At 41.7% G+C, this 14183-nt stretch overlaps 1 protein-coding gene and 1 long non-coding RNA gene across 2 annotated transcripts in view; one reads left to right on the top strand and one right to left on the bottom strand.

The window, feature by feature from the left end:
- The window catches only part of LOC120325310, a 40276-nt gene extending 32348 nt beyond the window's left edge, over positions 1-7928 (bottom strand). The window contains exons 1-3 of the long non-coding RNA XR_005567241.1: positions 6940-7928; positions 6377-6458; positions 4812-4966 (exon numbers count right to left, since the gene is read on the bottom strand). This is a non-coding gene — a long non-coding RNA (uncharacterized LOC120325310). The remainder of the gene's footprint in view (positions 1-4811; positions 4967-6376; positions 6459-6939) is intronic.
- The window catches only part of IL15 (interleukin 15), a 37296-nt gene that overhangs the window by 953 nt on the left and 22160 nt on the right, over positions 1-14183 (top strand). The window contains 2 exon segments of the mRNA XM_027729665.2: positions 9626-9720; positions 9723-9752. Coding sequence (XP_027585466.1) covers positions 9673-9720; positions 9723-9752 — 78 coding nt within the window. The 5' untranslated portion in view covers positions 9626-9672.

Here is a 14183-nt window from a genome sequence, read left to right as displayed (position 1 = left end):
GGATTGTGTTTATTTCTGCTTACAGTTACCAATTTATTTGACATGTACCAGTTAAAAGGAAATCTATCATTTGTTTAATTTATCTTGGAGGGAGATAATTATAGATCAATATAGGATAAACAGAAAATATTTATAGACCAATAGAGGTATCAAATATCATTCTGTGAGTGTCTAGTGGACTGTTCTAAACTTTGAGAACATGTATGACTTTATAGCCATTTCACAAACATGAGCAACAAAGGTCTGCCTTGCCAGTTCTTTGGAGTGTAACACTGAGAGAGCGAGCAGCCCCGGTGCCGGCAGGACCCGAAGCACATCGCTGCCGTGCAAGGGAGGCTTTCCTGGGCTGGGGGAACCTCGGGGCGAGCCGAGAGAGGCGCCAGGAGCTGCAGACGGCGCGACAGCGGCTGGCGGGACCTGGGAGCCAGACGGCCAAGCCCCTCACACGTATAAAAATCCCTGAGGGAAAGGGAGTGACCGGGACACTGCCCCGGAGGGTGCGGCACTCGCGCCGACGGGAGCGCGGGGCGGGAGCGCCAGCCCGGCCGGGGAGCGGTGGGATCCACCCGGCAGAGCCGCGGTGGGAACATGCTGTGCCCTGCTCCGGGTACAGGGACGACTCCGCTTGGTGCCAGAGATCCCGGAGGACGTGAGTAGGCTTGTCTCTGTGACCGGCCCAGCTCCCCCGGTGACCGGGCACAAGAGGTGTGAGGCTCTGCAAGTGGAACGGAACGATAAGGAAGATGATGGTCCGTCTAGCTTGGGGATGTCGCTGAGGTTGAGTCAACCCGTGTGCCTGTGCCAAAACTGCTTCCATAAAGAAAAAGAAAAGGAAAGACAGCTTGATGTCATAGACAATCCCTTCTGAAGGGAACAGAAATCCCCATATCTGATCAGAGCCGCTTCTTCAGGAAGTCTGCTTCCTTCCTGGGGCCTGGATTAAAGACGTGAAGTGTTTGGTACAGCCTTCCAATTATTATCCGTTATTGTTTTTTCAGTTGCAACAGGAAGTCCAAAGGCAATCAAAATATTTCAGGGCCTTGGGACGACTGTTAAGGGATCAGGAACATAAGTGGTGTTCTCCTCTATCCTTCCAATTGCAGGGAATGATAAAGGAAGAAGTGGGATGAGCCGGCAGACCAATCCCTGGCTCTTGAGCCTAGTGACACCAGCAGAATTTAGGGGTTTTGATCATCATTTGGTCTACAGAACACTGGACCTGATGGCAACAGATGGGGTACACCTGACTCAAAGGAGGAAAAGGATCTTCACGCAGGAGTTAACAGGGCTCATTGCGATAACTTTAAACTAGACTTGAAGGGAGGAAAGGGGTAAAACCAGGCTTACTAGAGGAAAACCTGGGGGAGGCACGCCAGTTTTTTAGTTACTATGTACTAGTGAATTCCTTCTGTCTGCCATTGGAGGTAGGGAATGGAGATCCACGTGGAGGCAAAGACACGAGGGTTATTGATGCATAGGAAACAATGGAAGTGCCTGAGAATGGTCATGTAGGAATTAGGGCTTCTCCCCCCAAAAAGGTGATGGGATCGACAGCTCAACTGAACTGCCTCTGCACCAATGCACACAGCATAAGCAACAAACAGCAGGTTATGCAGGAAGAAAATTAGAAGGGCCAGAGTCCAAACAAAACTTTACCTGGCTACTGCCATAAACGACACTAGAAAGTGTTTCTATGAATGCATCAACAGCAAAAGAAAGGCTAAGAAGGCCCCTCCATCCTTTGTTGGATGCAGGGGGAAACATGGGGGGATGGGCCCCTTCCAGCCAGGCTGGAAGCACTGGGTGGTGCTGGGTTCTGCTTGTGAATTGTTCTCCTCTCTTGTACAGTCTGTTATTAATGTTCTTGTTGTTCTTTTTCTTATCTCATTGCCTTTTCTAGTAAATTGTTCTTATCTCAATCCATGATCTTTACCTTTTGTGCCTCCAATTCTCCTCTCCATCCCACTGCATGGGGGCTGGGGAGTGGGACAGGGAGCGAGCCAGCAGTGCCTGGAGTGTTTCAGCGAGGACACTAAATTGAGGAATACCCTTCCTAAATGATGACAAGGGAGAAATACTCTGAGAATTTGAAGGAGAAATACTCTAATGTATTTAATGCCTTTTTTGCCTCAGTCTTTAATAGTAAGACCAGTTGTTCTCTGGGTACCCAAGCCCCTGAACTGGAAGAAAAAGCCAGGGAGCAGAATGGAGCCCCCAGAATCCAAGGGGAAATGGTCAGCTACCTGCTACACCACTTAAACACGCACAAATCTATAGGGCTGATGGATCCACCCAGAGTTACTGAGGGAGCTGGTGGAAGTGCTCATCAAACCACTTTCTGTCATTTATCAGCAGTTCTGGCTAACTGAGACGGTCCCAGTTGACTGATTATCAAATGTGATCTCCATCTACACAAAGGGCTGAGAGGAGGATCCAGGGAACTACTACAGGCCTGTCAGCCTGACCAAGGTGCTGGAGAAGGTCGTGGAGCAGATCATCTTGAGTTCCATTCCATGGCAAGTACAGAACATCCAGATGATCAGGCCCAGTCAGCACGGGTATAAGGCAAGTTCTGATTGTCTTACCTGATCCCCCTCCACAACATTCTTCTGGAGAAACTAGCTGGTCATGAATTCCACTGGTGTAACATCAGCCAAGCCCAAAGAGTGGTGGTGAATGGAGTTAAATCCAGCTGGTAGCCTGTTGCAAGTGGTGTTCCTCAGAGCTCAGTGTTGGTGCCAGCCCTGTTTAGTAACTTTATTAATGACCTGAATGAGGGGATCGAGTGCACTCTCAGCCAGTTTGTGGATGACAACAAGTTGGGTAGGAGTGCTGGCCTCCTGGAGAGTAGGAAGGCCCTGCAGAGAGATCTGGACAGGCAACAATGCCAAAGCTACAGACTTGGGAAAGAGGGGCTGGCAACCTGCCTGCCTGGAGGTGTTGGTCAACAGCCAGATGAACACGAGCCAGCAGCCTAGGTGGCCAAGAAGGCTGAACAGCATCCTGGCCTGGATCAGAAATAGTGTGGCCAGTAGGGCCAGGGCAGCAATGGTAACTCGGCAATGGTAAGGGTGCACCTCAAATCCTGCGTTCAGTTTTGAGCCACTCTCTTCAAGAAAGATATTGATATGTTAGAGTGTGTCCAGAGAAGGGCAACAGAGCTGGTGGAGGGTCTGGAGCACAAGTCTGATGAGAAGCAGATGAGGTATCTGTGGTTGTGTAGCATGAAGAAAGGAGGCTCAGGGGAGACCTTATTGCTGTCTACAACTACCTGAAAGGAGGTTGTAGTGAGGTGGGTGTCCATTTTTTTCCCCAAGTAACAAGTGACAAGACAAGATAAAACAGCTTCAAGTTGTGCCAGGGGAGGTTTAGAATGCACATTATGAAAAATTTTTCACTGAAAGGATGGTCAAGCATTGGAGCAGGCTGTCCTGGGAAGTGATAGTCACCAACCCTGAAGATATTTGAAAGACATGTAGCTGTGGTGCTCAGAGTAATGGCTGGACTCAATGATCTTAAAGGTCTTTTCCAACCTAAACAAATCTGATACCTTGCTGTAATTATGAATGTTTGAACGCCACAGTCAGATCTGTTCTAAGGCTTCTTAGAAGTTCACTGAAAATAGAGAGGGATCCTAGGGGCCAGAGGTAGAGGCTGATGTGGAGTAATTGTGTAGTATAGATAACATAATGCTAGATTTTTTCTTAAGAGCAGTGCCTTTCAGGCCATGGACAGTAATACATTCGACAGAAACCTTCAAATGTCAGGTTCAGGGTTCTGTCAGACAAATGTTTCCCTCTTCTGTGCTCAGGTAGTTCTGCTTGCTGCAGCCAGCACAACAGAGAGAAAGGCAATCTGGAACAGCCCACTGTGAGACATGCTGTTCTATCAGAGTAACGTGGTTTGTGATGTAAAGAAGACGACTGTTCTGCAGGACACCACAGTGTTGCTGCTTGCAGGGATCAGTAAAGCACAGCAGCCCAAACTCAGTTGTTGGAACAAACTTGTTACTCTGCACAAAAGTACAGATTTTATTCTTCTTGTTTTTCACATGACACGGTCTTGTTGCTACGTTCTCTGTTTCATCACTGCACCATCACTAGGAGCTAAACCCCAGGACAGTAATACCCATGGATTCCTGGGTTTTTTATGAGGTCTTTCTGTGCACTTAAAAACTCGTAATGGAAGATAGTGAGTTTAATAACTTTAAAGTTATTTTTACCACAGGACTGTAATTCACTGCCAATTCTCATTATTATAATACATTTCCAATTCTCTACACCAAATTAGAGTGTGTTAGGCAAAGCAAGAACATCACAACATGTCCATTTGCTTGTATGCACGCTAAAATATTCCTAATTTTCAAAAGCATTTCAAAACTAATTGCTCAGGAATGGAGGGAGCAAAACCCTACTATCCATTACTTATTATCAGCTACTTATTTCTCAGATAAATGTGTATGAAGCAAAATCTCATCTCTGAACAGTTTCCCAGTTTAAAGACATTCTTCTCACTCAACTCAGGTTTCTGATTCCCATTTTACACATTTTGATGGAACAGAAATTCACTCCAGGAATGAACGCTATCATATTAACAAACATGCTGATAGAGTTTGTGTCTGCAAAGTGCAAACTCTAGTAGGTAGCACTGTTAATAGGTTCTCATGGGAACGTGTGCTCAAAACTCCTTTTTGAGCAGAAGTTTAATGGGGTAGGAAAATGTTGGAGGTCCCTGGTACCTACACAGACAGATTATTCTTTCAAAGACGAAAGGAGTTCTGACTTTGTATCATTAACCCCAGATCAACTTACCTTCTCACTGCTTCTGTGCCAAACACTGAACCTTAGCTGCTTGTGCCCACCTCAAGGGTTCCTGCACACCGAAGGTTCCTCTGCTCTTGCTGGGCCAGTGCTGTTCCCAAGAAAGGTGCTCTGATCCCACGCTCAGAATGAACCTGAAGGAAGGACTAGAAGAGAAAGATATTTTATTCAAGCTCACCGTACTGTATCAGTGTAAACACAGATCCCACTTGGCCTGGGCTGAGTGCCACCTTTGGATTAATATGCTGCACAGCTCTCTGAGAACTCTAGTCTGGGATTTTCTCCACACCCTTTAACTGATCTGGGGCCTGTTCTCCATCATCCATCAGGATTTATGAGCAGCCTGGGCTGGATTTTTATATCATGATGAGAACACAAAGAATTCAGGCACCTTGGCAACTAATAAAAGCTTTCTGTCTCTCATTCATAAATTAATGTATTAGTGTAAAATAAGGAGACTGATTCCTTTTTAGCTAAGAAGTTAGTGAACAGTAGCAGAAATATTGGGAAGCCAGCAGGAGATGTACTATATAATTAAACTGTTGTCCTTGATGATAAGTTATTATTAGCAGACAACAAGATATATGCATCATTACAAACCATCTTATAGTACTTTGTGCTATAACAGATGAGGTGGCAGCATAGGGTGATCATTCAGACATTGCTGTCATTATAGCTGCTATAAATTACAACTTAACAGTTTTATAGTTTACCAATTGACTCTAGTGCCAATGATTAAAAATTCTTTATCAAAAAATGGCTGGTTTGGTTTTTCTCCCACCAATGAACTGTTTTTAAAAGCCTGTTTTATAAAAATAAATACATGTAGACAAGAAAGGTTGTACTCTGTGATAGTTAAAAAATCTTACACCAAAGTTGCTAAACCAGCCCACCCATGACTAGAATTTATCAAATGTAATAGGGTGTGTTTTTGTAAATAAAAATACAGGAGAAAAATATTTACTGGCTGTAATTTATTTTTGAGTAGACAGATCACTATATTCTAAAATATTAGCCAGATATAGTTCCCACTGCACCTTTTCCTGGCTGCAGTCTCTGCCAGAAGGCTATGAATATCAAGTGCTTGGTAATTTCCTTCCCTAGAATTTAAGCCATAAATAAGGGCAGCGTGGAAAATCTTATTGTGTCTGTAGGAGAAAGGGCTTGTGTTCATTGATGGTGTCACTGTCTGCCACAGATTCTGTTTGTGCAGACACAAATTTGACAATGCAGTTGTTGAGCTAAGGATCTTATAAACCACTCATGCAGTAGAAGACCCATTTTTTGTAAAGGAATAACAGCAGTGACAAGGTTTTACTCCACATATCTTAAATAAAATTTTAACTGCGAATATGTTGTTAACATATTATTGACATTGGTTCCTGTTGGTTGGTAAAGCAACATGATAGAAAGTTAGACCTGAGCTCTGCGGCCTCTTTTGATGCAGCACTGGCTAATTAAGAATTATGGCACTTCTACCAGTGGTGCCTGCATGTATCTCTGGCAAGTGACAGTGTCATCGTCTGTCTTCCTGTAAGGGAAAGGAGGAACCTTACCTGCCCTTCAGAACTAAGGAGAGGTTTTGCAGGGGTGTGGAAATCTAGGCACCTGCAGATGGTTACTGCTGCCAGCCTACATCTAAGAACAAAAGATATCAACATGAGCACACTTATTCAAAAATAACAAATTATATCTGTTTGTATAAGCCATACAGTCCTGTAGCCTCAGGTTGAATGTCATTTTAACCTCAGGTTGAATGTTGTGAAAATAACAGACACATGACAGGCACACCTGTTAAAAACAAGGGTGTGTAGTGTGCTTGTAAGAACATGGAAATGAAGAGTCAGAGTAGCTCTCACAGGCTCATCTATTGTAGCCTGTGGCAGAAGAACAAGGAGTATGGTTTGGTTCACTTGCAGTGTATTTTGGTAATGGTATAGTTGGTAGAGCTTTTCTTTATGCTGCTTCTTGGCAGGGTAAATAGGTCAAATGGTGTTTCATATTCCTGAGGTTTGATTAATTCTGATTCTACAGGATCACTTGTACTCAGGGCTGTCGCGTGCAGCGTAGAGGCTGGGCAGCAGAGGGGATGGGAAGGAAGGTGGCAGTGGGAGCTCACCTGGGATTGCACTGGGTCCTGTTCTCAGCCTGGGGATTCCAAAGGTAAACCTGTTCTCCAGTGTCCAACACTGAATGCTGGTAGTGGCCAAAGTTATCAGACTGTGGTTCCCATACGTTGCCTCGTTGCTTATAGCTTTTCTTGTAGGAGGGAACTCAGAAAATGATTGTTGCTTGTGAAAAATCTGCATTAAGGAGCTTGCCCAAATCACAGGTAGGTGGTGAGATGAAGGTAGGGACAGTGAATCCGAAAAATTTGGTATAATAAACTGCCCAGAGGCTTTTGATCTTTGAGCAGCAAAGGTATTTATTGACAGCGCTGGGAGCAAGCAAAAACTTGGTCCACTTGCAAGTGCAAAACTAAGCCATTTTATACCCTTTAGATACATGGTTACATCATTTATTATACATATTAATAAGCAGGCCGGTCTCAGGGCAGAGTCTTTCCAGACATGCACAGTCTTCTACTGTGGGGGTCTTCTCCTCAAGCCTTCATCCCTCTGGTGGTTGCCATGGATGTCTTCCTCAATTTGACCTCTTCAATTAGGTGACCTGAATTCTTCAAGCTTGCAAAATCCTGGCTCTGGGCCTTCTAGATCTTATTGAAACGTCTAGTTTACCTAATTTATTACTGTGTGTGTACTACTCCTATTCTTTCTATAATAAGGCCTTTGGTCCAGTGAGCAGAACAGAACATGATATTAACCAGTGCTCTTAAAATGTTCTTCTAGCAAAACAGGTATTGAGGTTTCTTATCAGGCCAAGATATCTCAGTTAACTCTTTTAGGCTTGGCTCCTATTTCAACAGGACTCTTTTCCTCAGGGCAGCATCCAGCTGTCTTTGTCATTGAACCCATGTTTTCTTTCTCTGAGCTCCTTTCTCCTTCTCTACACATCTTCCTTCTTCAAACAAGGAGGGTTATACAGGTTTGGGGTTTTTTTCTTCCAGGAGCTTAGTCCATTCAGTGAACACAATCCATTTGGTTCATAAATCCTGTAAGAGAAAAAGGAAATCATTACATCATACTGTGATTAAAGATTTAATACCTTTTTAAAATTATGCATTCATGGGAAGGCAGTGAGCACAGGATTGAGTTTCAGGTTCTTGAGTAGAATACGCTTTAGTGTTCATAAATCCTTCTGCTACACTCAGCCTGTCCTACTTCCTTTCACCTCCACCATGTCTTAATTCTTTGCTGTGCTCTCCATCCTGTCACACTACTCGAATTCCACTGCTGTGCACCAGCAGCATCAGTGATTTCTGTTCCTCACCCTTTACCATTACACATACAAAGAGTTCCACTCGCTTTGGAAGCTCTGAGATGGAATATGTTCTCGTCAGTGAAGAGACTGTTGGAGACCACCTACACAGTGCCAACAAATCTCTTCTGCAATTATGTAAATCAACTAAGCCACTCACGACTTGGCCAAGTTTGTGCCGGTTTTCTAGACTGCCAAACTTGGAACACACTACTAAGAAGCACAGCTTTAATTAAATACTTGTAAACATTTTCTTTATACCAAAGAAATGCATATTTTCTGCTAATTTGCTTTTGGAAATGACTGAACTACTCTTAAAGGGACTTAAAAGAAAACCACAAGCCTGAGTAAGTAATTCGGTGTAGGAAATTCCAGCTCTAAAAAGTTCATCTTGACCAAAATAAAGGTAACTGAAACTGGGCCTTATTGTTTGATACCCAGCTGCAGAAGGCCCTAACAAAACTGTAGGCAATAGTGCCTTTACACATATAGAAACAGGACTGTGTTCTCAGCCCATATCTTTGAAATTCTCAGTGTTTAATTTAATTTTTGAAGAAAATGTTTATGCAATCTCACATGTGTGTGTGTTTGCATATTTCTGCCTCTTCCTCCATCAAATATTTTTTTTTAATTCAAGGCCTATTTCTATTGTATAGTTTACACTGGAAGAGGCATCTACAGGACCCTTCTTCCAGCCTCCCACCTAAAGCAGGGCTAACTTCAACATTACAGCAGATTGCTCCAGGCTTGGTTGATTTCTCAACACCTCTGAGGTTGGAGCTTCTACAGCTTCTGTTGGCAGCCTCCTTCACCAATTTATTTTCTTGCAGATTATGCTGGGACTGATTTTATAAAAATTACTAATATAATGTCCAAATAAACTGTTCTGCCAACATGTTTTCATTTTCTGCTGTATGTCTTCAAGGTCTTGCTATGAGTACAAACCAGTTACTTGAACAAAAATTTTCTTGTTTCTCCAACCTCAACACTTGCAAGATTTGAAAACGAATCAAATCGGGAAAAAAAATTTATAAAAGCGAAGGGAAACATTCCAATTTTTTGGAACCATTCCACAGGTTTTATTGTGTCATCTGTAGAACAGTAATAAAGAGGGCTAGACAGCCACCGTGATTGTTATAAGAAGTCACAAAAAATTATCTTTTGCTGGCAATATTCATTTTCCAGGGAGAACCCCTCTTATACTGCAGCATTCAAAAATCAGATTCTATTATCTAAGTAAAAATAACCCTTTTAAAAAGTTTGTGTCTCATGTTTTCCATCGGTTCAGAAGATGTAAAGGCAACTTGCAGAAGTAACTTGCGAAATCTTGGCAGCTTCCTGCTTTGAATGAACTTTAAAGATGGGCTGAAAGCCACTCAGAAATCTATTGCAACACTGTATGTACTTTTTTTTTTTCCCATGTCTAGGTTCCACAATGTAATTTCCTGATAAAGATTCTATGCTTCTCTGAGTGATGATCCAGCAGGCAGGACGCTGGGGATGGCACGGCCAGCACAAAACTCTGCTGAAGCACTGAGCAGGCTGGAGACTCAGGTAGGTGTCCCTTAAACAACATGGTATTTTAGGAAATTTCAGCAAAGCTTTTCATGTTATTTTGCAACCCAACAAGAAAACCAGGTAACAGAGCAAATTTAAGGCCCGGAAACCTTTCTAGTATTTTAGATAATTTTCTGCTTTGGTTTTTCCACTTGTTGTTGTTCACTTATACTAGAATTACATAGTAAATTGGTTTGGTTTTTTTCACATTTGTATTTTTCACAGTTAATTTGTGGCACAGCAAGTTCTAGCAGACCTTCCCTCATGCTTGGACCTAATGACTATGTCTGACTGATCTTTCACAAATTGAGGCCAAAACTCTTTACCCACAAGGGTGTTTAATACAGGAGGAAAATCCTTGCAAGTGTTCAGCCTCGTTAGCACTGTTCAGAGCTCCCCAGCACATCTTCTTGAGGTTTATGTATCAGTTGCATTTCCAGAAGGCAGTGTGGCCAGGTGACCTTGTTATAGCCCCAAAGACATTAGCATATGGTGATGTTCCAAAACAGGTTCTGCAAGAAGCTTCCACACACAGGGTTGAGGTTTTGACTTATTTACAGTTTTGCACAGAAATGGGGGCTGGGTGGCAAATCCACAAAGCCAGCACAGTGACTGTCAAAACTTTTCTCTAATTATATATTTTATCAAACAAAGGCATTAATGTTCTTGGGCTACAAGTTACATAGTTCTCTTGTTAATTGCTATTCTATAATTCCCCTCACTTTTTATGCTAATTAGTCTGCATGCTCAGTCTTTCTCTTCTTTTGAGTTGATGGGTCACTTGAGTTAGCAGTCATGATCTCCCCCTAATGGAACTAAGTTTTACCCGTTTGGAGCTCATTTCAGCACAGTTGCCAAGTGGGCTTTTTCAGTTTCTTCCTTATCTTGGGAGTTCTGCCTTGTGGCCCATAAGTTCTGCATTCTTTGTGTCCACTATCAGTAGTGCATCCTTCTCCCCAAGATCACCGAAGCATGTCCAGCCCTAAACTTTAACAAGACAATTCTACAAACAAGTAACTTATCTTTTGAACATTAGGACATTGATGCTACCCAGTAGCCCTCTGCCTGCACTGAAAGGCTGCTCCTTACCTTCCTCCAGGTCAGCAGTGAGACCTATTGCTGAGGGACCTGGCAGTCTGAGATGGGATTCACCCATTTCCAAACACTTCATTGTCCCATGACAGCCAGCAGAACAGAGAGCTGCCTGCATGGTACCTTGCCATGAAGGAAAAAACAGAGTGAAGCAGGGCTCCAAAGCAGGCAGGCACCGCAATGCCTCCACAGCCTCATCCCGCCTGGCCTTCCCTGCCAACGTGCTCCAATATGGATGAATAGGTCCCTGTGCAAAGCCTTAATATAAGGGAAAAGTGAAGTTGTTGCTTAGGACAGGTTGTATCCTATTTACAGTGAATTTTGATCAAAGTTTCTTTAGCTTCTTCACTTCTAAGGGTGTATTTGCTAATAACTGAAAATAGAACTCATCCTTTCCGCTGGCTTTCCAGCTGCTTTTCTGCAGAAGTCATGAAACCAATTAATCAGCTCAAAACTCAGTTAGCCCTTGATTACCCAATAGCCAGAGGGATTATATCAGACTCTTAGTTTTTATTAAAAGAAAGAAAAATATAGACCTCCTTATTATGAAGAAAAATTTGGAACTCCAGTCCCACCAATGCAGCCTATGGAAAGTTGGGAGGATTGAAGAAGAGGGCAGCAGTTTATGGCACAGATGAAGAATACAGCCCGTATTGAGAGAGTCGGTTGTCATAAGATTTGTTTCTTGTTTCTGTTCAATTCCTTACCATTTTGTTGTTTGTATTCTGTTGTGAGACTGAGGTAAAACACAAAAGATCACTATTAGAAAATCATAGTAATTTCTGCTTGTTGGCTTCAGGTATCTGTGAGTACTGTGGCCTAGAGAGCTGCACGGACCTACTTGTCACAGGCCTTGTTATAGTGTTCCTACTTCTACATATCCTTCTTTCTGGCCTACACTTCTACCATCTTCTGCATTATATTCTGTCTCTCCACACTGGACTATAACTCCCCTAACCTTTGTCCCTGTATTTTCAGCCTTCTGCCTGTGTTCTCATATAGAGAAGCAGGTCCTGGCACTTCTCAGATGGCACTGAAGATGTTAAATGTGATATTTGTTAATGGCAGAGCAGGTCATGAGTCACTGTCACTTGTCACTTGTCACTGCAGGTACAAGTTACTGCATGCCAGTTCTTCCACAGTGATTGCCTGTAGCACACATGAGTCAAGTTAAGGTTATCTACACTTCTAAGCTTGTAAAAAAATTAAATGCATCTCAAGTCTCTATTTATGCTGAGTATTTCAAACACAAATACAGCCAGTGTTGTTTTGACTTCAATATTTCCCCAACTGCTCTTAAAGAATATAAAAAGACATTACTCATGTAGCCAGATGCCGACACAGGATTGTGTGACTATCTCAGTAAGCAAGCTTACTTTGCCCCCTGGTCATACTAATGGGGCTTCTATTATGACTTATCTATTTAAACACCTTCATCCTTCATGATAACTTAAAAGTCATGTCTTCTGGGAGTAATTCTGTTTGCTTCCAAAGCCAGTGAACATTTTTAAGTACAACTCTACCACTACCCCTTTTAAAGGTTTATGCAAGTTTATTCATCTGGTATTTTTACTGTTACTTTATCACCTCTTAAATTAGTCATTTTATGCTGTTTCTCTTATTTATATACAGTGAATGATGTAGCTATGAAGGTGCAAACAAAAAGACAACATCCTTCCCAATAAAGCTTAGTATCTAAAAACTGGTGTAACATATAGCCAGGTGTAACATCTAGGTGTAACATCTATGTTGTGCCTCTTAAGAGAATAAAAAAATGCAAATAAATTGAAAATATTAAGTCATGGTAGAATAATCTTCTACGAGGAAAAAAGCTGAGGAGATTCCAACCACTAAGAATACATTGGTGTGCACTCTGTCATAGTTTTGTATGGATTTTTTTTCTTTAAATCTTTAGTGATCAATCAGGATTTGAACTTGATGATGCTTTTCTAAATAAGTTATCTTTTCATTTGTTTTTAACGGGGTATTTATATAAAATACTTTCTTAGAAACGACTGCACAAAAGCTAACTAAGCACATTCTGATAATGTTAGAAGTGTCAGAACAGTTTCCAGAGATCAGCTTAAAAAGGTATCACTCACTGGAACAGAGAGTTAGTTACAACATTACCAGAAAATTAGGAATTAAGGTTCCCAGTCAGTTTTCCAGAAATCAGATCAGCTTTTCATTATCAAAATGATTTTTGGTAACTGAATCTCTGTTGGTCACTTTGCTATGTTGTCTCCATACACTAGAAGAAAAGGTGCCATAAACAAAAAGTTAGAAAGTAGCTGGTCCCTGGGAACTTGACGGGGAAGCAGTCAAAGAAAATATTAATCTACAGACTCACAAATAACCCCTTATCCTTAGGGTAACAACTGGTGTTTCTACGTGCACTGAACTAGCTCCGGTCCAGTGCTGTGTTCTACAACACTCTTAAATGGTGTTGTAGAAGGTTATTGTTTAGGAGGTTACTGAATAAAAGCTTTTTTCTGAAATTAATCCTTAATATAAACCGTTAAATTAATGTAAAAATGAGAATAAAGTAAATAAAGGGGTTGGGCAGATGTATGTTTCACCTGGTGTCTGGTTCCACTGATTCTAAGAGCTACTAGCACTAGCAGGATTTTTCATTCTCTTGGAAGTTTCTAGAATAGTTTACCTTATGATTGGAAACTACAAATTTAGACTAAATTACATGTTATTCCTAATGTATGTCTCTCCAGCTGAATCTGAAAGTTTAAAAGATGTGGTTAGAGCATTCCCTTGCTCATATTAGGGGATCTGAAGAAAATGTCATATTTTTAAATTTTTTATGTCTTTCACAGAAAAGAGGGTGGTTTTGTCATTTCACTAAAATATATTAGCAGGTATATTTGCAGGGATACACATACATTTCCATTACCTTCATCTTTTCTTCACATTCTTGTTATATCAAAATTTACTTTTAAAAAGATCACCGAAATGCCACCAATACCTATAATTCATTCATTCGCTCATGAAAATTTAAAAAATCAGCCCCAATCTTGGTTGTTAATTTCTTTTCTCTGAAAGGTGTTAAAATGCCTGTTCATTACTCAGTTGAGTCAATGAAATTCTATGCCAGTTCAAATTGAGTGCTAGGCCTATTTGTCTATGGAAGGAATAAAACTCACTGCACACAGCCTTTGACTTCTGGAGTTCAGAATCTACAGCTCTGTGAAGGATGACACAATGCCAGTGAGTGCATTTTCTCCTGCCTCCCTTTCCATCATCAATACATTAAGGATTTTTTTTTTTTTTTTTAACACAATCAACTTTAGGTCTACAACTGGAAAGTTGTAATAAAAAAGTTGT

The sequence above is a fragment of the Pipra filicauda genome, unplaced genomic scaffold (genome assembly GCF_003945595.2).
Source record: "Pipra filicauda isolate LSUMZ 115617 unplaced genomic scaffold, ASM394559v2 scaffold92_size2517590_pilon, whole genome shotgun sequence".
Lineage (NCBI taxonomy): Eukaryota > Metazoa > Chordata > Aves > Passeriformes > Pipridae > Pipra > Pipra filicauda.
The sequence above is the reverse complement of the archived record's forward strand: the minus strand, read 5'-3'. Positions and strand labels throughout refer to the sequence as shown.